This window comes from Ursus americanus, chromosome 17 (genome assembly GCF_024610735.1).
Source record: "Ursus americanus isolate L20-20 chromosome 17, mUrsAme1.1.p, whole genome shotgun sequence".
In the NCBI taxonomy this organism is placed as follows: Eukaryota; Metazoa; Chordata; class Mammalia; order Carnivora; family Ursidae; genus Ursus; species Ursus americanus.
Window position 1 is genome coordinate 36840156 of NC_142143.1, and position 23950 is coordinate 36864105.

The window sequence follows — 23950 nt, forward strand, 5'->3', positions numbered from 1 at the left end:
CCTCTGTCGCCATCCCTGCTCCACGGGGAGTCTGCTTCTCCCTCTCCCTCGGCCCCTCCCCCTGCTCATGCTCTCTGTCCGTCTGTCCCTCTCTCAGATAAATAAATATTTTTTAAAAAGAAAGTAATTAAATATGTTAAATACCATTTAGTGAAAAAATGGTATTTTTATTAACTTGCTTTAATAATTTTTATCTCAATTAAATATTTCTGCTTGTATTTTCCTTTTGTGACTTCATTATGTCTGAAGAATAATCCTGACTCATCTCTCTAGTTGGTAGGTCTTTCCCTATTGTAAATATTCTAGTTTCTACTTCAGGACTTTCATGTACCAAAACCCATTATTCCTTGATGTTCATAGAGTGAATTTATCCATCTTGATCTAAGTAAAGCTTTGACACTGTGGTATCAAAAATTTCTGTTTATAGGGGCGCCTGGGTGGCACAGCAGTTAAGCGTCTGCCTTCGGCTCAGGGTGTGATCCCACCATTCTGGGATCGAGCCCCACATCGGGCTCCTCTGCTGGGAGCCTGCTTCTTCCTCTCCCACTCCCCCCGCTTGTGTTCCCTCTCTTCGCTGGCTGTCTCTCTCTCTGTCAAATAAATAAATAAAATCTTAAAAAAAAATTCTGTTTATAAAGTCATTTCATCTTTCAGATAAGTGTCTTCCAAAATGCATAAATTTGTATAGGTATGTGAAGGTGTCCACAACTTTTCAAAGTGTACACTATGCAAAGTATACATTTATTGAGCCAGAAAGAAACTTCACAAATCCAATATAGAGACTTTTCTTGCATTTCTAAAGATCCATCAAGTTGAAAATGAAGGTGCGTTCTATTATCTTAAAGCCAAAATAAATTCTATATTTACCTGAAATAATGATGTATGGGAAGTTAAGAAGTTGAGATTTTCGTGCTTGCAGATGCAATATTAACTCAGTATGGTATAACTAGTTCACCTGTATCCTCTTCCTAAGAGTATTTTTATTCATGTGAAAAGAAATTCCTTCTGATTTAACAATAAAAAATGCAGCTTATTTATTCCATTGAACTATTCCTTAAATTTGGGTTCTTTATAGCATAAATAATAAAAAGGGGTGCTTGGGTGAAAATTGCAGAATACTGATACAATTAAATTCAGATTTACAATGTGTTTTTACCTCTTTACATTTACCAAAAAAAAAAAAAAAAAAGGGAAATAGAGGAGCAAGAGAAATTATATAATTATCCAATTTGCCCAAAACCACACAACAAATGAGAAACAGACTCCTGAGACAAAATTTTTCATTTGTCATTCAAAAGTTATTCCAGTTAACTTCCCTAAAACTGAAAACATAAGTAATAAATTTTTCCTTTCTATCCTAGTGAATATTTAATTTTGAAATGATAATTTTCCCACTTGAATTTTAGTTGTATAAATAATTTGAAAGTCAATATGCTCAAAATCAACAAGGGTAATTTAAACCTCATAAATCATTAATTTCTAATTTTAAATAAACTCCTGAATTTTCTCTAACTTCCTATGGAATAGAGCATGTTTTCATATTCTTCTCTAGATAAAGTTGCAAATAGAAACTAGGACCCAAAGCTTTTTGCATGTTTTTTAACATAAGCCATTGCATTATCTAGATACGCAGGGCCCATTTCAATTTATCCCTTTGGCATAAAGTGGTTCACTGGAAGATTTTTATCTCATAAATATGTAGAACATTTATAGTTGTAAAAAATTATGGAAATTCTTTTTATAGCAGTTATCACTAACCTGACATATTACTTAGTAACTCATTTATCTTAGCCCACAAGAATGTAAGTCCAACAGAAAGTATTTGTTGTTGAATGGAGATGGCATTATTTATTTAATCATTCTGCATTTATTGGTTCTAAATTTTTGCTATTATAAATAAATAGAGGAATTATTAAATAAATAAAAGAACCTCCATTCACCAACTTACTTTTATCACAAAGCTTATGTTCTACTCGGCTGATATATACAATAAAAAACAAGAGAGTAAATGTGTAATACATCAGGCTGGTCCAATGAAGAAAAAGAATTGTTAGGACTAGAGATGGGCAGGAGGAAATAGAGGCTATTTTAGAAGGTGTAGTTAGGAAAGTGAATGTGAGATTTGAATTAACTAGGGGAGAAGGACATGTGGATATATAGTGAAAAGAATATTCCAGTTAGAGGAAACAGCAAGTGCAAAGGCCCTTTGATGGAAGATAGGTGTGGACGGTGTATTTGGAGGGAGGGGAGAAGGTTAGAGATGGATCAGAGAGGGAAAAGATCATCCAGATTGCTATGGACCATGAGAAGGACTTATGGTCTTATTCTGAGTAAAACAGAAGCCATATTGGGAAGAGAGAAGCAATATGGTCTGGCTTATGTTTCAAAAGATGATGTAGCTCTCGTGGAGAAGGAGAACTGTAGGCAGGTAAGCTGGAAACAGGAAAACCAGTAAGGAGACTTTGAATTGTTCAGCCAACAAGTGATAATAGATTAGAATGGTGTGCAATGAGGGTAGATTCAGGACGCATTTTGATGTAGTGCTGGCAGGATCTGCTGATAAACCAGAGTACACTGTGAGAAAGAGGCATCAATAATACCTCACGCTCTTTCCTCTCCACCACTGAAAGAAGAGAGGTATCTTACATTGGTTTGGTAATGACGACATGTTATGGAATAATGTGGTAACTATAAAATCCATATTTCCAAAAGTCTAATGTCATAAAAATGTGTATAATTTGATATTAACAAGAAAAGGCAGGATATAAACTTGCGTAAAGGGGAGGCTATTTTCATGAATATATAGTAATATAGACACATACCCATGGGAGAAAAAAAGGACCAGCCAGGAATGTACCAAAATGGTAACAGAGTTTTTACATGACAAGGCCATGGATAATTTTTACTGCCTGTTTTTTATTTTTTCAAAGTTTTTTTTTTTAAGATAACACTTACTGCTTTCATAATCATAGAGAACAAGATATATTTTAATGAATAACTATCCAAGAAGACACTAAAAGTAATTGAATGGCCATGCTGTTGAAGATTTTACAGATTTTAACAACATTATTTGGTTTATATACCTATTTATTTTAAATGACAAAAACTCATAATTAAGTTTATTTAGAATAAATGATTCAGGCAAATTACCACTTTCTGCAGTTTGGAAAAGAAACGGGTCACTAAACACTCCAATACCAGCGCTGTTTTCAGCAGCAACCTAAAACAGACCAAAAAAATTATGTTCAAGCTTTTTACTCTCTAATTAAACAGAATCTGAAATAATAAAATTTTTTGTTGATAAGTTAAATGATAAAGAGACTTTTCCCTTAATTCCTGCAATACTCCCAAAGGAGAAAGCACACATGGAGCTATTCCATATTTCCACTTTCCCTGAGGATATATTTGCAGCATAGTTTGATTCAACAGGTTTCTTCAATTCCTAATGGAAAAATTAATAGTCAAGTTTTATAGTCAATTAGTATTAATAATAACAGTTATTATTTATGGGAAACTTTCATGTGCCAGGAAATCTCCTAGAAATTTTACATATCTCATTTTATCCACATAATCAAAGCATAAAGTGTTCTTATCATCATTTTATAGATGAGGAAACTGGTTGAGAGAAGTCAAGGAACTTGCCTGAGTCATACAGGAATAAGTGGTAGAATCAGAATTCCATTGAAGTCATGCTTATTTCTTTTTTTTTTTATAATGATTTTTTATTATATTATGTTAGTCACCATACAGTACATCCCCGGTTTCTGATGTAAGGCTCGAGGATTCATTAGTTGTGTATAACACCCAGTGCACCATGCAATACGTGCCCTCCTTACTACCATCACCAGCCTATCCCATTCCCCCATCCTCCCCTCTGTAGTCCTCAGTTTGTTTCTCATAGTCCATAGTCTCTCATGTTTCATTCCCCCTTCTGATTACCCCCCCCTTTCTTTATCCCTTTCTTCCCCTACTGATCATTCTAGTTCTTATGTTCCATAGATGAGAGAAATCATATGATAGTTGTCTTTCTCTGCTTGACTTATTTCACTTAGCATTATCTCCTCCAGTGCCGTCCATGTTGTAGCAAATGTTGAGAACTCGTTCTTTCTGATAGCTGAGTAATATTCCATTGTATATATGGACCACAACTTCTTAATCCAGTCATCTGTTGAAGGGCATCTCGGCTCCTTCCACGATTTAGCTATTGTGGACATTGCTGCTATGAACATTGGGGTGCATATGGCCCTTCTCTTCACTACGTCTGTATCTTTGGGGTAAACACCCAGTAGTGCAATGGCTGGATCATAGGGCAGCTCAATTTTTAACTTTTTAAGGGACCTCCACACAGTTTTCCAGAGTGGCTGCACCAACTTGCATTCCCACCAACAATGTAGGAGGGATCCCCTTTCTCCACATCCTCTCCAACAATTGTTGTTTCTTGCCTTGTCTATTTTTGCCATTCTAACTGGCGTAAGGTGGTATCTCAGTGTGGTTTTGATTTGAATTTCCTTGATGGCTAATGATCTTGAACACCTTTCCATGTGTCTGTTAGCCATTTGCATGTCCTCACTGCTTATTTCTAAAGCTCAACCTCTTTCCATTATATTCACTTCATGCCAAACACTATGACTATTTCTGTAACAAATACTAAACTGTGTATATGGTATCTGGCTTTAGAGTTTACAATCTAATAGTCAAATACATACTCCAGAAAACAATTTTAAAAATAAGTCTAATCAGTTAGACTAAGTATTTTGAATTTAAAAGAGAGAAAAATTCTTTTTGACTCAGATAGTCTAATCAAATAGACTAGAATAGGCAGAGAAAATGTCATTATTGAGATCAAGACTCTTAGGCATTTCCAAATGCCGTAACTAGAGTCTGAAAACCTTAGTTTAAATTGAACTCCACCAATTCCCAAATGAGTAGTTGTAGGCAATTTACTGGTCCTATCCTAAGTCACATTTTCCTTCCCTTTAAAATGGGAATAACGCTACATCTACGTCAAAGAATTGTTCTAAGGACTAAATGAAATAACACAGAAAGTACTTAATAGGATTTTCCCCAGATCATGTAGATTTGATATCTACATTTGAAGATATCAAATGTACTGCACCAAATACCCTTCGGAATTCTGCAATGGCTAACATTTATTTGAACAGTGTAAAGGTCACAGCAATGATTTATAAAGTGTGGGATTAAAAGAAGAATAAGGGCTTCTCAATAGGCCTGAAATAAGAGAATTCAAATGAATAAAAATTCCAACTCCATAAAAATAGTTCTAAGCAGAACGAGGTTAGCTAAATTACCTTTCTGTCTGTAACAGCTTCTTATTATCACATTAAAATTTAATCTTTACATATTACCTTCAATAGTATATTTTAACATATAAACTACTTTAAATATGTGCTGTTGACAGAAAATATGTATACTATGCCATTTTTATGTGACAGTTAGAAAAGGTCTCCTACCCTTCAGCCATGTTTCTGCAATGAAATAGCCATCATGAATCTCTGACTTTGACCTTTGCATCAGTAAAAATTTACTTTTAACTGTTTTTATATAGGGGGATCCCTACTATTGGGATGCTCTCCAATTCTTACTGCGTGCTTTGCTTTCACAAATAGGCATAGTTCCAATAAGGAAACCCCCACACCAGGCAAATTCTCTCTTTCCCATCATTTCGTATCATCCAGAAAGCTGTCTCAGTTATGTCTTATCACATATTTATACAGCTTTTATAGATTTTTTCTCTATATTCAATTATCTTAAAAGCTCAAAGAACATATTAATGTTATGTTGAAAATAGAAAGGATCAAAAGAATATCTGTATCTTTTATTATACTCTGGAAATATCACAAATCTTAACTGTAAACATTATCATGTGGTGTAATTTAGGATTGCTTTTTATATGCTCTTCTTTATTTAATTTCTAAATAAGATGTTTAATTTTGAATATTAAACATTGTAAAGAACTAAAAATTTTTATAAACACAAAAGACAAATGTTCAAGAAACACTTATTGAGGAGAACTGAACTGAATCCATTGTTCTCTGAGAAGCTGTCTCAATAGAAACTTTCATACCATTATTCAAATTTTGATAACAGATAAACGAATACAACAAGATTAAGAGAAAAATAACAAAGCTAACTTAAAGGTTAATAAAAGTAGAATATTTTTACATATAAGGTCTAAATTATGTAATTTAAACCTGATTTATTCTTTGAAAAAGTTGCTAAGTTAAATGTTTTTAAAATAAATAGATTATATAAATACATCTAAAAATGAAAAGAGATTGCAACAGTTGTTCAAATTTTAAGAGCCCAGATGGGCACTGAGGTCATGACTCAGATGATCATTCTTCAATCACTTGGCTGCGTTCAGCTATAAAGCTTTGACCAGGTGGGAAAAAGCTCCTTCACTTTAAATGAGTAGAATATTTTAATACTAAGTATTAATACTAAATACTTAATATTTAATACTAAATATTAACAAAAATATTACCTTGATTTCATACGTTGTTCCAGGATTAAGATTAGTAAGAAGAACTTCCAGACTGTCTGGCTTTGTTCTAACTTGTGTGTATTCTGTTTGCATCCATGGACAAACTTCCTTATATTTCACAATGTAAGACATAATCCTTCCGTTTGGATTAGGTGGTGTATTCCAAGACAGAAGAATCCCAGCAGATCCAACTCTTTCTCCTGCTAGGAAGACTGGAGGCCCCGGTTCTATTTAAAAAAAAAATATGTTGTCAAAAGGTCAATTATTGAATTTTCATAATCATAAATAAGAAAGTATTTACAAACATGGACTTCTGAAGTTCCAAAAGACTAATGGTCTCTCAAATGTGACTTTATCCTCCCTAGAGTTTTTCTTCCAAAGGGAAAAAAAAAAAAGAGATTAAATGCTTTGGGGGGATACCGAAAGCATTCTTTTATAAGAATGTAAAAAATGGAATGCTACCACATACTACATGCCAAATACACTTTTGATGCCAGATGATTTTTAAAAGAAATTTATTTGTGCAAAGCTTACACATTAAACTAAGAAAGCAAGAACACAGTCTTACAAGCTAAATAATTCTTCCTGAGCAAGTGTAGTGAGTCTATTTTCATGGCTCTGTATTATTTAAATATTACCATTAACTGTCTCTCTCATCCATTTCACAAACAAGTATAATTATTTTACTCTCTGAAAGTCAAGAAAGTTAAAGAACCAGTAGAACACAGGTCCTAAACAGATCACTTTCGTAAGTTTCCATTTTGCTTTAATTACTAACCTGTTTTCACGTATATAAGACACATAGTCCTAATGTAAGTATTTCCATCCAATAGATTTAGACTAGCTGCAAATACTTCATTAAAAAATACTTCATAAAAAAAGGAAACATATACTCACTTGTTACATTGGTTGTCACTGTTCTACTAACAGGTGAGCTGTATGTTGTAGCAGAAATAGAAGAGACGGTAACATCGTACCTAGTACCAGGAACAGCATTGGAAACATCAACCTAGAATACCAAAAACAAATAATTGCGTTAACACTCTTTCTGGAAAACAAGGAAGCTGAAACAATAAATCTATCACAACAACAACAAAATGAAGTAACAATCTCACACTGTAACTCTGCACTGTTTAAAATATTCCAAGTTCCATATTACTGCAAAATATAATAAATTTGTTCTATCACATAACTATTTACCAAATAACAGGTAATAAAAACTTACCAAGCATACTGTGTTATCAAAAACTAAATCAGTATTTCAATCTCTCTAGTTTGGTTGTCACAAGAAACAACTATTTAAGAGTCTTAAGAAATCTACAGCCCATTGCTTAACCCTGGTTTTTAAGAGTATACATGAAATACCTGTGTCTCTGAAGTTCCAATAAAAAGTAAAAGAAAAATGATAAGAAAATCCATCATTATTACATTTTTCAGGCAGTGGAATCACATTGATGGCTCTAGAGAGAAATGTTGCCTGCATTAATGATTTAAAGACAGATCCTCCTGGCAAGTACACAATTAATGAGCCTGGATTACTCAATAGCTCTGCCCTTTCTTTGTTAAACTATTCATGAACCCTTGGATGGCTGGCTGTAGGTTCAGGGTAAGTCTTAAGAAAAAAAAGGCATAGACGTTGCTAAGGTAACAGTCCACCCATGCTGAAACTTACACTCATCAATTCAGCATCGGTGTTTTTGTCTTCATTTTATGCTTTTAAAAACTCTCAAAGGAGTAAGCGTTCATGGTGTATGAGTTTCATAAAGAACTTTCCTATGAGGACCAAATATAAATACAAGTTGGCTCGGCAAGTACGATAATGAAAACTATACCTGATACTCTCCACCTCCAAGATCTTTGATAGTAACAAAGCCACTGTCAGGAACCAGATCCACATGAAACCTTTCCACATGGCCAGAGGGCAGGCTCCAGTACAGAGAAAAGGAATGTGTGGAAATATTGAAGGCTTTAAGTTTCTTGGGTTTTTCTGGTTCTGATATTGAAAAATAGAGGTTTGAAATAGAGTTATTCTCCTAAATATCCAAAGAAAAATGGAAATCAATAAACTGTCAGATTTCAATATAACCACACTGTTAAAAAGCACTGAGCCCTTCAAATTATCTCTGGTCATACAAAGCTGTTAGGCATCTAAATCTTTAATAGTAACTAGGTTTTACGTATAATTATCAGAAATAATATATCAATTTATGTATCTGTTTCTGGCATATTCTTTACCTGTTAAAATCTGTTCATTGCCCAAATTGTTTTTTAAAGTTTATGCTCTAATTTAAAACTTGAATCATTTTAAGCAAATCATTCAAGTCCAAACTATTGATCCAATTACGTGGGTATTTTGCCAAGCAGAAGATAATTGGGAAAAAAATATAACTTCTGCCATATTTTTTTAAAGGGTGAGCATTTCTGATGACTATTTAGTCAGGTATCTCCCTAAAAGAAAAGCTGTTTTCACGTAGGAAGTGAAATACGATAGTTTTTGAACAATAAGTATTAATTGTCTTAGCTACTTCAACCATATTCTTCTACCTTTGCTTCCACTGTTCCCAGAGTTTTGTTTATGCTGCCTGTACCTCCTTGAAGGGAGTTTTCTACATAAAGTTCTTCTGACTGGTTGCCAATGAGTCAGATTTTCACTCTGCCTTATCTTTAGTGCAGATGCCAGACAAACAATATAGGGGGAGGAAGAGAGATTATGAAGCCAAGCATGTGAAAAACATGCCTGGTAAAGACTAAATCTAATACCATTTCCAAAAGAAAGGACTCTGGAATTAATTAACTCCACTTATCATTTTAAAGCCCATCTATCAGAGATGATTTCAAATGGATATAATAAAAAATGAAATATACATTTCCTAACAAAACTGATAAGGCACATGGCATAAAATAGAAACCTTAAGAGGTCAATTTCTCACGTTTGGGCAGGTGAGACATACTTTTAGAGTAGTCTTTCTTTATCTTCTTTGAAAAGTTCCTTTAATGCTTATAATGCTTCCCTAGTAACTGATCCTGGTATTGATCAATTAATTTCCACCATGACATTCTCAAAGATACAGCAAACATTCTCTTGGCATCATTTCCAAACTGTCCATGTAGGGAAAACTATAGTCTTATAATAACTCTTTAGAATACTGTAAACCCAAGGTAAAACGATTAGGGGATACCCAGTTTGTATGGATAGAATTCCTATGTTGTGCATAGCTGCTGGCATTTTTCCTGGATCATTCTGCACACAGACCTATGTCTTCTGTATTCCCAAGCTTGAGAGAAAAGAGCTTAGTTCTTCTCACCAGCCCGCACTGAAACAGACAAAAGTCTAACATAACAAAAGTCCAATCAATTACTACTCACGCCTACTGATTTATGTGAGGGCTAATACTATGTATTTCCTCAAAGATCCTGGAAAATAACTAATATCCATGAAATCTTAGGCAAGAAACGGGAAGAAGACCTGGGATGAAACTATGGAAGAAAAGAAAAGATAGGAGAAGTGAAGGTCTGTTTACTGGGATGGTGGTGTTATAGGATGTAGTTTCCTAGACTGTGGTTTAAGATTACATGCTGAAGGACTCTTGGCTAAGGATGAAGCATGTCTCACCAAGAAGAGGAAGAATATATTTGTCTGGAAATCTGCCAATCTGATCAAGAGAGGCGGCCTGGAAGCTTCAACACAGTTTGGTAAAGACTTTTCAAAGCAGAGTGAATAGAAGCCCTGGAAATGGACTAGAATTTAATGTAACTGAGAAAGGCCACCCTGAGTTTCTGGAATCAAGTAAGGAAGTGGAAGTCTGATGATCATGTAGGCCATAATAGAGCTGTTAGCTCCCCTCCACCCCCAACTACAATGGAAAACTGGAGAATTTGAAGAGGAAAACAATGTGACTTTTTAAAAAATTATTATTTTAAAAGATTACTTTGAAATGGTATATGAATGGCATAAGATTTGCAGAGAAGCAAAAATGGCAATGAGAGGCCAATTAGTAGGATATTGTGGTAGCCTGGACAGAGAGAAAGGAGGCTTGCCCTTAGAAAAAGGTAGCGGAGATGGAGCAATGCTTATGTCATTGGGGAAGAGTGCAGATTCCTGGATATGAGCTGGAAGATTCAATTAACTGAAAGTAAATGCCATAATAAATACATGATTTGTACCTAATGGAATGTAATCTCTCTGAAGGTGGGAAAATATGAAGCAAAAATGTTACTCAAAATCAAATTGTTATTAACCAATAAAAAATCAAATTGTGAGATGGATGTGTGTGGAGTTTTAAGACAACACTACATTGTGTTCAATTTAATTAGGGATAGCAAACAGAATTCTAGGTTTAGTTACATATTTCTATTAGAATTTTTCAAGCTAATCCTCAGAACCCTAAATCCTTAGAGTTTAATAGATGTTCTATGATTAAGCCACTTTGCCAATAACTTCTTTTTTAAGTTAAACAGCTTTCTTTCTGCAGGATAGCTCAGGGACTTAAATATGCTTAACTGTCCTGTAATTCTATAAAACAGCAGTACCCCAAAAAATGTGAGCCACATTAAAAGGGTAAAAAGAAACAGGTAAAATTAATCCAATAATACATTTTATTTAACCCAACATATCAAAAACATCATTTTACATATAGTCAATAGAATATTAATGAGCTAGTTCCCTGTCTTTCATAGTAAGTCTTTGAAATCCTAGGCCTTTTACACTTATAGAACAGCCGAATTTGGACAAGCCACTTCTTAAAACTCAATAGTCATATATTGCTGAACACTACATGCTGGACAGTATAGATTTCATGAATGTCTCAACTTTTCCCCTTGGCATTTGAGTAAATTTACCTAAACTGCATTTCGAGAAGCTGGAAAAAAAAAAAAAAACGGAAATATAATCCCATGATTGCTGCCTACAAAGAAAAAACAGTTCAAAAGAACTAGCAGGACCTCAAAAACAAAATTCTGATACAAACTATGGTACATTAACCTTTAAGAAAGAGAGTAAGAAAAGATTCAAAATGGAAGAGCAATCTACACAGGGAACTCCTCAGTAGATTCTGACTCAAAAGAGTATACGTACACAAAATGAGAGCAAAATGTTATATACCTTGGAATATTCACAAAAAAAGCTGCACATACTTATCAGAACAGTATGAAGAAAACCAAAGCCAACTATTTTAAAATATAATGGGAAGACTTAGAAAGTTTCCATTGCCATTGTTATTAACTTCTTTTTGCACATCCTATGTACCAACACTGTGTATAATAAGCTTTGCATGTCACATTTAAATCTTTCCATGATTAAATCATAGGCTGGGCATAATATATACTATGATTGAGGAGATACTTATGCAGAAGACATGTAAAATTATAACCAACTCGTACCAAATTTATGATACCCTCTGCACTGTGCTAGCATTTTCACACACTGTGTGTAACAGTCTAACAATTCATATGGACATACTATTATTATTGTCATTTAAAAATGAGAAAACTGAGAAACAAAGAATTTAGGCGACTTCACTAAGGTCTTAAAGCTAACAGGCGAATGGCAGAGCCGGGTTTTAGACCTAGAAGAAACAGCTTCAGAACTTAAGTTTCAGTTATTATGATAACTGCACTGCTCTAACCTATAGAAAGTGGCTTACAAATAATAGTAGATCAAGAAATCCTAAATCAATCAATCAATACTTTATAGAGGATTCAAGCAATAGCATGATCCATAGTTTTACTTTAAAGTCCAAGATTATCATTGAAAACGGCCCCCAATTTAAAGGGACTCCATCTAAATATGTCCTGTGTCAAGGCAACACATATTCATCAAGTGCTTATAGCTTCCTCATATTTCAGAAATCAGTATAAACTATTACTAAAATAAACATTCTTGGGGCACCTGGGTAGCTCAGTCAGTTAAGCATCTGCCTTCAGCTTGGATGGTAATCTCAGGGTCCTGGGATTAAGCCCCATGTCGGGCTCTTTGCTCAGCAGGGAATCTGCTTCTCCCTCTCCCTCTGTTCTCTCTCCCTCACTCACTCTTGCTATCAAATAAATAAATAAATAAAATCTTTTTAAAAAATAAAAATAGAGAGATGGGAAAAAGATGGCAGAAGAGTAGGGGACCCCTTTTTCAGCTGGTCCCCTGAATCAAGCTGGATATCTGCCAGACCATCCTGAACACCCAAGAAATCAGCCTGAGACGTAGGAAGATAAATCTGGATCTCTACAAACGAACATCTCCAGTGCTGAGCATTGAGGTACAAAGCAGGGAGCCATGAATCAGCGCACAGATATCGGAAGATACATGGAAGGGGGAGGGAGCTACCGTGCTTGGGGGTTGGGAAGCAGTAGCCACCTGCACTGGGGAGCTGGCCAGACTCACGGACCCGCACCTGCGAGAAAGCAGACTGAGACTGTGAGCCCAGAAACGCGCACGCATCCAGACTGAAAACCGGCGCTCCCGAGCGCGCGCAAACCACACTGAAACAGGGAGCTCGGGAGCGTGCACGGGAACCGGGGGTGGCTTGTGGTGTTAGAAGCACAAAGGACAGAGACCTGCCGACCCTGGAAGCGAGGGCTGGGAGAGCGGCTGTGGGGCGCACAACCCGGGACGCTGTGGGGTTTTTAGCAGCACCAACAGAAACAGCGTTAAAGTGGCCAAGAGAGCTCAGTGGAGAGAGGACTGTGATCTCTCTAAGACAGCGGCTAGGATATGGCCACTGCTGCTCTGACTCTCAGAAGAGTCACAGAAAAACATCAGGGAAAGCCGCCAGAGAACAAAAGCCCAGAAATACCGGTTCACATTGTGCCCATCCTCATCCCCCCTCGCAGGGGACGGGGCAACTCTACCCAAACAGGGTTGTCTGAATATGAGCACGGCAGTCCCCTCCCCCAGAAGGCAGGCTGAAAAATCAAGAAACCGACATCCCTAAGGTCCCTATGAAACAAGTGCACACTGCCTGGGTTCTAGTCAATAATTTGGGCTCTGGGCATCCCCGCAACCTCTCCTCAGCAAAATGACTAGGAGGAGAAATCCCCCCCAGCAAAGAAAAGACAATGAGTCTGTGGCCTCTGCCACAGAACTAATGGATATGGATATAACCAAATTATCAGAAATGGAGTTCAGAGTAACAATGGTCAAGATGATGTGTAGGCTTGAAAAAAAAATTAACGAGAATATACAATCTCTAAGGGTGGAAATGAGAGTGAATCTGGCAGAAATTAAAAATGCTATGAATCAAATGCAGTCTAAACTAGATGCTCTGATGGTCAGGGTAAATGAGGCAGAAGAATGAATTAGTGAATTGGAAGATGGGATGGTAGGAGAGAAAATTAAAACAGAAACTTGGCTCAAAAAAATCCAATCTCAAGAATGTAGATTACAGGAGATTACTGACTCAATGAAATGTTCCAATGTCAAAATCATCAGCATCCCCCAGGGGGTGGAGAAAGAGAGAGATCTAGAAGAGATATTTGAACAAATTGTAGCTGAGAACTTCCCTAATCTGGCAAAGGAAACAAGCATTCGTGTCCAAGAGGCAGAGAGGACCCCTCCCAAGATCAATGAGAACAGACCTACACCACGTCACGTCATAGTGCAATTCGCAAATATTAGCTCCAAGGATACAGTACTGAAAGCAGCCAGGGGGAAGAAAATCCTTACGTACAGAAGGAAAAATATCAGAATAACATCAGACCTGTCTACAGAGACCTGGCAGGCCAGGAAGGGTTGGCAGGATATTTTCAGAGCTCTACCTGAGAAGAACATGCAGCCAAGGATCCTTTATCCAGCAAGGCTGTCATTCAGAATTGATGGAGAGATAAGGACCTTCCAAAACTGGCAGAAACTGACCAAATTCGTAACCACCAAACCAGCCCTACATGAGATATTAAGGGGGGTTCTATAAAAGTAAAAAGGCCCCGGGGCGCCTGGGTGGCTCAGTCGTTAAGCGTCTGCCTTCGGCTCAGTGCATGATCCTGGCATTCTGGGATCGAGCCCCACATCAGGCTCCTCCGCTGGGAGCCTGCTTCTCCCTCTCCCACTCCCTCTGCCTGTGCTCCCTCTCTCGCTGGCTATCTCTCTCTCAAATAAATAAATAAAATTAAAAAAAAAAAAAGTAAAAAGGCCCCAAGAGTGATACAGAACAGAAATTTACCGTATTTAGAAACAAAGACTTCACAGGCAACATGACATCATTAAAATCATATCTCTCAATAATCACTCTCAATGTGAATGGCCTAAATGCTCCCATAATGCCACAGGGTTGCAGATTAGATGAAAAGACATGACTCATCCATTTGCTGTCTACAAGAGACTCATTTTGAACCTAAAGATACATCCACACTGAAAGTGAAGGGATGGAAAACCATTTTTCATGCCAATGGACCTCAAAAGAAAGCGGGGGTAGCAATTCTCATATCAGACAGATTAGATTTTAAACTGAAGACTGTAGTCAGAGATACAGAAGGACACTGTAGTATTCTTAAAGGATGTATCCAACAAGTGGATATGACAGTTATAAATATCTATGCCCCCAACAGGGGAGCAGCTATATATACAAGCCAACTCTTAACCAGAATAAAGAGACATATAGTTAATAATACATTAATAGTAGGGGACCTCAACACTCCACTATGAGCAATAGACAGATCACCTAAGCAGAAAATCAACAAAGAAACAAGAGCTTTGAATGACATACTGGACCAGATGGACCTCATAGATATATATATAAAACATGACACCCCAGAACAACAGAATACTCATTCTTTTTGAATGCACATGGAACTTTCTCCAGAATAGACCATATACTGGGTCACAAAACAGGTCTCAACCAATACCAAAAGACTGAGATTATTCCCTGCATATTCTCAGACCACAATGCTTTGAAACTGGAACTCAATCACAAGGAAAAATTTGGAAGAAACTCAAACACTTGGAAACTAAGAACCATACGGCTCAAGAGTGATTGGGTAAACCAGGGAATTAAGAAGGAGATTAAACAATTTTTGGAGACCAACGAGAATGAAAACACATCAGTCCAAAACCTATGGGACACTGCAAAGCCAGTCCTAAGGGGAAAATACATAGCCATCCAAGCCTCACTCAAAAGAATAGAAAAATCTAAAATGCAGTTTTTATATTCTCACCTCAAGAAGCTGGAGCTGGAACAGAAGAACAGGCCTAACCCACGCACGAGAAGGCAGCTGATCAAGATTAGAGCAGAGATCAATGAATTAGAAACCAGGAGCACAGTAGAGCAGATCAACAGAACTAGAAGCTGGTTCTTTGAAAGAATAAATAAGATTGATAAGCCACTGGCCAGACTTATTCAAAAGAATAGAGAAAGGACCCAAATTAATAAAATTATGAATGAAAGGGGAGAGATCACAACCAACACCAATGAAATAGGAAGGATCATTAGAAACTTTTATCAACAGTTTTATGCCAATAAATTAAACAACCTGGAAGAAATGGATGCCTTCCTGGAAACCTATAAACTACCAAGACTGAAACAGGAAGAAATTGATTATTTAAACAGACCGATTCATTATGAAGAGATTGAAGCAGTGATCAAACACCTCCCCAAAAACAAGAGTCCAGGGCTGACAGATTCCCCAGGGAATTCTACCAAACATTCAAAGAAGAAATAATACCTATTTTCCTGAAGCTGTTTCAAAAAATAGAAACAGAAGGAAAACTACAAAACTCATTCTATGAGGCCAGTATTACCTTGTACCCAAACCAGGCAAACCCCATCAAAAAGGAGAATTATAGACCGATATTCCTGATGAATATGAACACCAAAATTCTCAACAAGATCCTAGCTAATAGGATCAACAGTAATTAAAAGGATTATCCATCAAGACCAAGTGGGATTCATCCCTGGGATGCATGGGTGGTTCAACATTTGCAAATCGATCAGTGTGATAGATCATATCAACAGGAAAAGAGTCAAGAACCATCTGATCCTCTCAATTGATGCAGAAAAAGCATTTGACAAAATACAGCATCCTTTCCTGAAAAAAACCCTTCAGAGTGTAGGGATAGAGGGTACATTCCTCAATTTCATAAAAACCATCTATGAAAAGCCTACAGCAAATATCATTCTCAATGGGGAAAAGCTGAAAGCCTTTCCCTTAAGATCAGGAACACGACAAGGATGCCCACTCTTGCCATTATTATTCAACATAGTACTAGAAGTCCTTGCAACAGCAATCAGACAGCAAAAAGGGATAAAAGGTATCCAAATCGGCAAAGAAGAAGTCAAACTGTCTCTCTTCGCAGCTAACATGATACTCTATATGGAAAACCCAAAAGACTCCACCCCCAAACTACTAGAACTTATAGAACAATTCAGTATTGTGGCGGGATACAAAATCGATACTCAGAAATCAGTTGCATTTCTATACACGAAAAATGAGACTGAAGAAAGAGAAATGAGGGAATCAATTCCATTGACAATAGCACCAAAAATCATACGTTATCTCAGAATTAACCAGAGAGGTAAAGGATCTATATTCTAGAAACTACAGATTATTCATGAAAAACATTGAAGAAGACACAAAAAGATGGAAAAATACTCCATGCTCATGGATCAGAAGAATAAACATAGTTAAAATGTCTATGCTACCAAGAGCAATCTACACTTTCAATGCCATCCCAATCAAAATACCAATGACATTTTTCAAAGAACTGGAACAAACAGCTCTTAAATTTGTGTGGAACCAGAAAAGGCCCCGAATTGCCAAGGAATTGTTGAAAAGGAAGGACAAAGCTGGGGGCATCATATTGCCAGATTTCAAGCCATACTACAAAGCTAAGATCACAAAGACAGCATGGTACTGGCACAAAAACAGACACTGACCAATGGAACAGAATAGAGAACCCAGAAATGGACCCTCAGCTCTTTGGGCAACTAAACTTTGACAAAGCAGGAAAAAACATCCAGTGGAAAAAAGACAGTCTCTTCAATAAATGGTGCTTGGAAAATTGGACAGCTATGCAAAAGAATGAAACTTGACCACTCTCTCACACCACACACAAAGATAAACTCCAAATGGTTGAAAGACCTTGATGTGAGACAGGAATCCATCAAAATCCTAGAGGAAACATAGGTTGCAATCTCTTTGACATTGGCCACAGAAACTTTTTTCATGACACATCTCCAAAGGCAAAAGAAACAAAAGAAAAAATGAACTTGTGGGACTTCATCAAGATAAAAAGCTTCTGCACAGCCAAGGAAACAGTCAAAAAAACTAAGAGGCAGCCCATGGAATGGGAGAAGATATTTGCAAATGACACTACAGATAAAAGACTGGGATCCAAGATCTACAAAGAACTTCTCAAACTTAATACACAAGAAGCAAATAATCAAATCAAAAAATGGGCAGAAGATATGAACAGACACTTTTCCAATGAAGACATACAAATGGCTAACAGACACATGAAAAAATGTTCAAAATCATTAGCCATCAGGGAAATTCAAATCAAAACCATACTGAGATACCACCTTACACCAGTTAGAATGGCAAAAATTGATAAGGCAAGAAACAACAATTGCTGGAGAGAATGTGGAGAAAGGGGAACCCTCTTAAACTGTTGGTGGGAATGCAAGTTGGTACAACCACTCTGGAAAACAGTGTGGAGGTCCCTCAAAAAGTTAAAAATTGAGCTACCCTATGACCCAGCAATTACAGTACTGGGTGTTTACCCCAAAGATATGGACGTAGTGAAGAGAAGGGCCTTATGCACCCCAATATTCATAGCAGCATTGTCTATAATAGCTAAATTGTGAAAGGAGCTGAGATGCCCTTCAACAGATGACTTAGGATTAAGAAGCTGTGGTCCATATATACAATGGAATATTACTCAACCATCAGAATGAACGATTACCCAACATTTGCAGCAACATGGACGGGACTGGAGGAGATTATGCTAAGTGAAATAAGTCAAGCAGAGAAAGACAATTATCATACGGTTTCACTCATTTATGGAACATAAGAAATAGCAGGAAGATCAGTAGGAGAAGAAAGGGAAGAATGAAGGGGGGCGGTAAACAGAAGGGGGAATGAACCACGAGAGACTATGGACTCTGGGAAACAAAATGAGGGCTTCAGAGGGGAGAGGGGTCGGGGATTGGGCTAGGCCGGTGATGGGTATTAAGGAGGGCACATATTGCATGGTACACTGGGTGTTATACGCAAATAATGAATCATGGAACACTACATCAAAAACTAAGGATATACTGTATGTTGACTAACATAACATAATAAAAAATTATTATAAAAAATAAAAATAAATAAAAAATAAAGTATCCAAAATAGCATATCTACCATTTTGAGGCATACACACATAAAACACACACACAATCTGGAGTAACAATGCCAAATTCAAATATATTTAAAATGTAAATTAAAAACAAATAGTTACTTATAAATTTACTCATCTTTCAACTGATAAAAAAGTCTTTCTTCCGTACTATCCTATCCATAAGCTTTCTGGAATTGTTTTGTTTAAAGGAGAGAAAACATTTCTCAGAAAACCTAAGACACAGTTTAACTTATATTTGGTTAGTGCGTATGCGATGTTTTTATGATCAGAGTTATCACCATGATTATGCTTTGCCAAAGTTAATAATAATCTTTATTTTATATTATTAGTACATGTATGTACTTTATTAATTTTAAATTTTTATTCAATGGACACCCACAAGCAGATATTAAGGGTTGTAATAACTCGGGTTAAATAAAAATCTCTGTTTAAGAAAAACTACCTTGTGATTTAAAAAAATTCAATGAATAATTCCCATGAGGATAATAAAGGAAAATAAAAATGAAAATGAATTTTATTATTTTCATACACTGAAAAAAATAAAAATAAACATTCTTTAATAAGTCAGCATCACATTAGGTGCCAGAAGAGTCTAAACAAAGAATCATTTTTTGTACGGGCACTGGTCGTAGGCTCTGGAACTGGATTACTGGGTTTAAATCCTGGCTCTGCCCCATAAATAAGATTTTAGGCAAAATCCTTAACCACTCTGTACCTCACTGGCCATATCAATTTAGGGATAATAATACTGCTACTCCACACACTATTGTGAGAATAAAATAAGTTAATACACATAAAGTGCTTAGAAGAGTGACTTGAACATAGTAAAAGCTTAGTAAATGTAAACCTTCATTAGTAGTAATTGTTATTCCTGCTGTCTTTCTCTGTGAACCCTGGTCACCTCTTAGTAAAACCATCACATTGCCTCTTTTTCTTTTCTTACTTAGACCCCTCCTCATGTCAACTGAGCTCTGTACACAATGGGCTCCCCCAGCATTGTTCCATTATTACAACTCTCTTTACAAAAAGTAGAGCAGAGGGATCGATTCCTGCTCCAGAGAACCCCCACCCCCAAATCTGGAAACCTAGATTACCACCCTTCCCCATTTCCCTTCCTTATCAACTCACTTCAAATCACTCCTCTCCTCTAACAGTGACTTCCATTACCCACCTCTAATCTCTCAAAACCATCTCCTAATCCACACTGTACAACCAGAACCTCAGGCTCCTTCTATTTCACAAACTGCTCTCTCTAATTAAAATGACCACTGGCAATCTATATCTTCCATGAAACTTTTCTGACACTGATGTTACTTTTGTTACTTTTTCCTCAGACCAAATTCTAAGTAAGCAAACTATGTCCCATTTACTGCATAATCTTCTTTACCTGTCCATCAGCAAAATATTTATCACGCTTTTTCTCAGCCTTTGCTCAGTGGTCTATTTGATCTTTCCATCCAACCACATATATCAGTGCTTACCATAGACCATTTGTGATTTTGCCAACATCTGGATTTCTGGAAATTAAATTTGATCATCATGATTAAGATCTTACTAATACGTAGTGCGCAGAGGTCAGGAATGCAGCTAAACATCTTACAATGCATAGGACAGATGCACACAAGAGAGAATCATCCAGCCCAAAATGTCAATAGAGCCAAGGTTTAGAAAACCTGCCACAGACTAAAATTTCTTGAGTGGGTCCAGTTTTAATGTGTTAGATTGTATACTTTACTTATTGTGACACTTTGAAAAAAAGACATTGAATACATGATTGAGCATATGTGCCGATGTATAGTATTTATATATAAACAATATTTAAAATGTACGAAGTGGGGGCACCTGGGTGATTCGGTCAGTTAAGTCTCTGCTTTTGGCTTGGGTCATGATCTCAGGGTCCTGGGATCAAACCCCATGAAGGGCTCCCTGCTCAGTGGGAGTCTGCTTCTCCCTCTCCCTCTGCCTCTCCTCACCACTCATGTGCTCTCTTTCTCAAATAAATAAAATCTTTAAAAATTAAAAATTTAAAAATTAAATGTACAAAGTATAATAGAATGTTTAAGAGCCATAAGGAGTCTCAAAGATCATGTACTCTAAATTACACTGAAATATAAAGCCAAAGATATTAGATAATAGCCAATAGTAGTCAGTTAATAAGTATCAAATCCAGGAGTAAAGCTGGTGTATGAATTCTAAACGCATTGCTCGTTTTTCATTTTCACATACATAACACATTTAGGAAAACAATACTGTATTTAGTATGTAGAATAATGACAGTCCAAGGTGCCCACATGCTAGCCCCTGAAACCTGTTAATATGTTATGTTACATGGCAAAAGGGGATTTAGATGTAATTAAGATTATGAACTTTAAAACAGAGAAATCAACCCAGATTATCCAGGTAGGCCCAATCTAAACACATAATTCCTTAAAAGTGAAAGAGGAAGAATAGTGACATGTGACAGGAAAAAAAGGTAGGAGAGAGTTTAAGCATGAGTGCAATTCAACCTTCTTTGCTGGCTTTGGAGATGGAAGAAGAGGACTATAAGCCAAGGAATGAGGCTTCCTCTAGAGCTGAGATCAATTTTCAGCTGACAGCCAGCAAAGAAATGGTTACCTCAGTCCTACAACTGCAAGGAACTGTATTTTGCAAACAATCTAAATGAGCAAAGAATCGGGTTTCCCCTGGAACCTCTAAAAAGAACACAACCCTCCAAATACCTTGATTTTAGGTTGGTAAGATCTGTGTTGAATGTATGACCTACAGAATTAGGACATAATAAATTTTTTGTTAGTTCATGCCACTAAGCTTATGGCAATTTGTCACAACAGCAATTAGAGGCAAATACTATGTGTAAGAGCCACATAACAAATGTCCATAGACTGAGTTATCATCACATGTCTGCTTTGGATCATGTTGAATCCACAGTCTTAAAGATTACTTGAGAGCAATCTCATGAGTTATTGCTGTGATCATGTTCTTTTTTCAAAAATTTAAAATATGGATAGGTTTCACAGCTTCATTTGGATTTTAAAATGATGCTTTAAATTATTCAGAATAGGATTTTTTTTCTCTTCTCACATACAAACAACAAAATCTTACAATAGTGAATTGCTTATAATTCCACAAATACACCATTATGCATTTACACCTCCATAATTTTGCATAGGCTATTCCCTCTGTCAGTCTTCCTTTCCTCACACCCCATATGCTCTCTAGTCTAATTAGGAACTTCCTTATCCTTTACAGCCATTACCAGGTTCACTTCTTCATCCATGCCACGGAGCTAGTCATTCCCTTTTCTGTGCAACCAGAATAAGTTTGAACTACTTCCATTGTTTCACCTATTAATTTGACTTATACTATATGTGCCTCTATGCTTCCATTCTTTACTACTCTGTGTACATTCTAAGACTACGCTTTTTCATGTGTATAGCACATAGTAGGACGCAAAAGACAATGAATAAGTTTTTAGGGGGAGGGAATTTCCCTAGCTGGACCTCTAATTTGATGTGACACTAAAGTGTAATATTAGCTACATTTCATGAGCACTGATCACATACCAGAAACTATTTTATCTGATTTGCATTTTAACTATATTATTTCAAAAGTCCACAGAATATCCCAATTTTACAAAGTTTAAATTTTTATCCTCATTTTACAAAGTTTAAATATTCAAATTTCAGAGAAAATTCATTGAAATTTTATCTTGAACAGTATAATATGCAACACAATTGTGAATTTTTAAAATATCAAAAAGAATTTGTATACCTGCAACAACTCTGATAAATGTGCCAGGTCCTTCAACACTGCCTCTCACTCTATGTACTGTGATGTTATATATTCCACCAGGAGTCAGATCTGTAACTGTGTGCTCTGTAATAATTCCCCAAATAAGATATTCTTCTCCAAACGTTCTGTTTGATATATAAATCTTGTAATGAGTGAAGTTGGTCTCTGTTGGATTCCACATTAAATTTGCAGAAGTTGTATTCACAGCTTTTAATGTTAAGCCACATATCCTAGATGGTTCTATTGAAACGGTAAGTTATACATAAAATAAAATTGCACATATATATGTAAAAACAAAGCAAACATGAATAATATAATTTAATCATCTATCTACTAGTCCTTAAATTTTCTCATGTAAAACATCCTCTATGTTCAGCTCTACAAATAGAGAAATAGGACATTATATATGAGTTTCCATTTAAGTGCCTTGTTAATATCCTCCCTAGTTCCCAAATGTCTTTCCTTGATCATATATTACTAGTCATTCCTGTAGACTTGTATCTCCTGAGTGCTACCACCTAGCAGTTAGCTAGATGTTGAATAGAAATGAAACAGAACAATGGGGCACCTGGGTGGCATAGTCAGTTAAAGCATCTGACCCTTGATTTCAGCTGAGGTCATGATCTCAGGTCTTGAGATGGAGCTCTGTGTTAGGCTCTGGGCTGGGTGTGGAGCCTGCTTAAGATTCTTTCTCTCCCTCTGCCCCTCCCCCTTCATACTCGCTCTCTGGAAGGAAGGAAGGAAGGAAGGAAGGAAGGAAGGAAGGAAGGAAGGAAGGAAGGAAGGAAGAAAGGAAGGGGAAAGAGAAAGAAGAAAGAAAGAAAGAAAGAAAGAAAGAAAGAAAGAAAGAAAGAAAGAAAGAAAGAGAGGAGGGGAGGGAGGGAGAAAACAAAACAAGTTATAGAGTGAGTAAGGGTCAGAAGTAAGGGTACTTTCAAATGTGGTTCTTCTGGTTATATCAAAGTTTTTAGCATTCCTATATTGCTGCATTTTTAATACATTTGTCAACAGAAATAAAGTTGTTTCTTGCACCACCAATTGGTTTCCACTGAGAGGGGATCCTGTAGACCTCACAAACTTTCATAAGAATTATTGTTAAGATGCTATTACTCCACCCCACCCAAAATATTATGAAACTCATTTACAGTAAATTTACAAACATCAGGGAAAACTTCTCTGTTTACCAAACCCCTTCCTCAGTAGAAAATGAATTGTCTTGATATTATTATGGAACACTATATGTACTGTTTGTGTGTATGTACAAACATATACATATACATGTGTGCACACATGTATATTCCATATATGTGACATATAATACACTTATATAT

General features: G+C 36.4%; 1 protein-coding gene across 8 annotated transcripts in view; it reads right to left on the reverse strand.

The window, feature by feature from the left end:
• Window positions 1-23950, reverse strand: part of PTPRQ (protein tyrosine phosphatase receptor type Q) — a 258211-nt gene that overhangs the window by 190565 nt on the left and 43696 nt on the right. For 7 of the 8 annotated variants that reach the window (XM_087868896.1, XM_045779834.2, XM_087868894.1 and 4 more), the window contains 5 exons: window positions 22599-22859; window positions 8338-8498; window positions 7403-7514; window positions 6506-6732; window positions 3151-3220 (listed from right to left, as the gene is read on the reverse strand). In XM_087868896.1, the coding sequence (XP_087725022.1) occupies window positions 3151-3220; window positions 6506-6732; window positions 7403-7514; window positions 8338-8498; window positions 22599-22859 (831 nt within the window). Of the gene's footprint in view, window positions 1-3150; window positions 3221-6505; window positions 6733-7402; window positions 7515-7870; window positions 8298-8337; window positions 8499-22598; window positions 22860-23950 lie in introns of those variants that run through there. The other variant, XM_087868899.1, reaches the window with a different exon arrangement.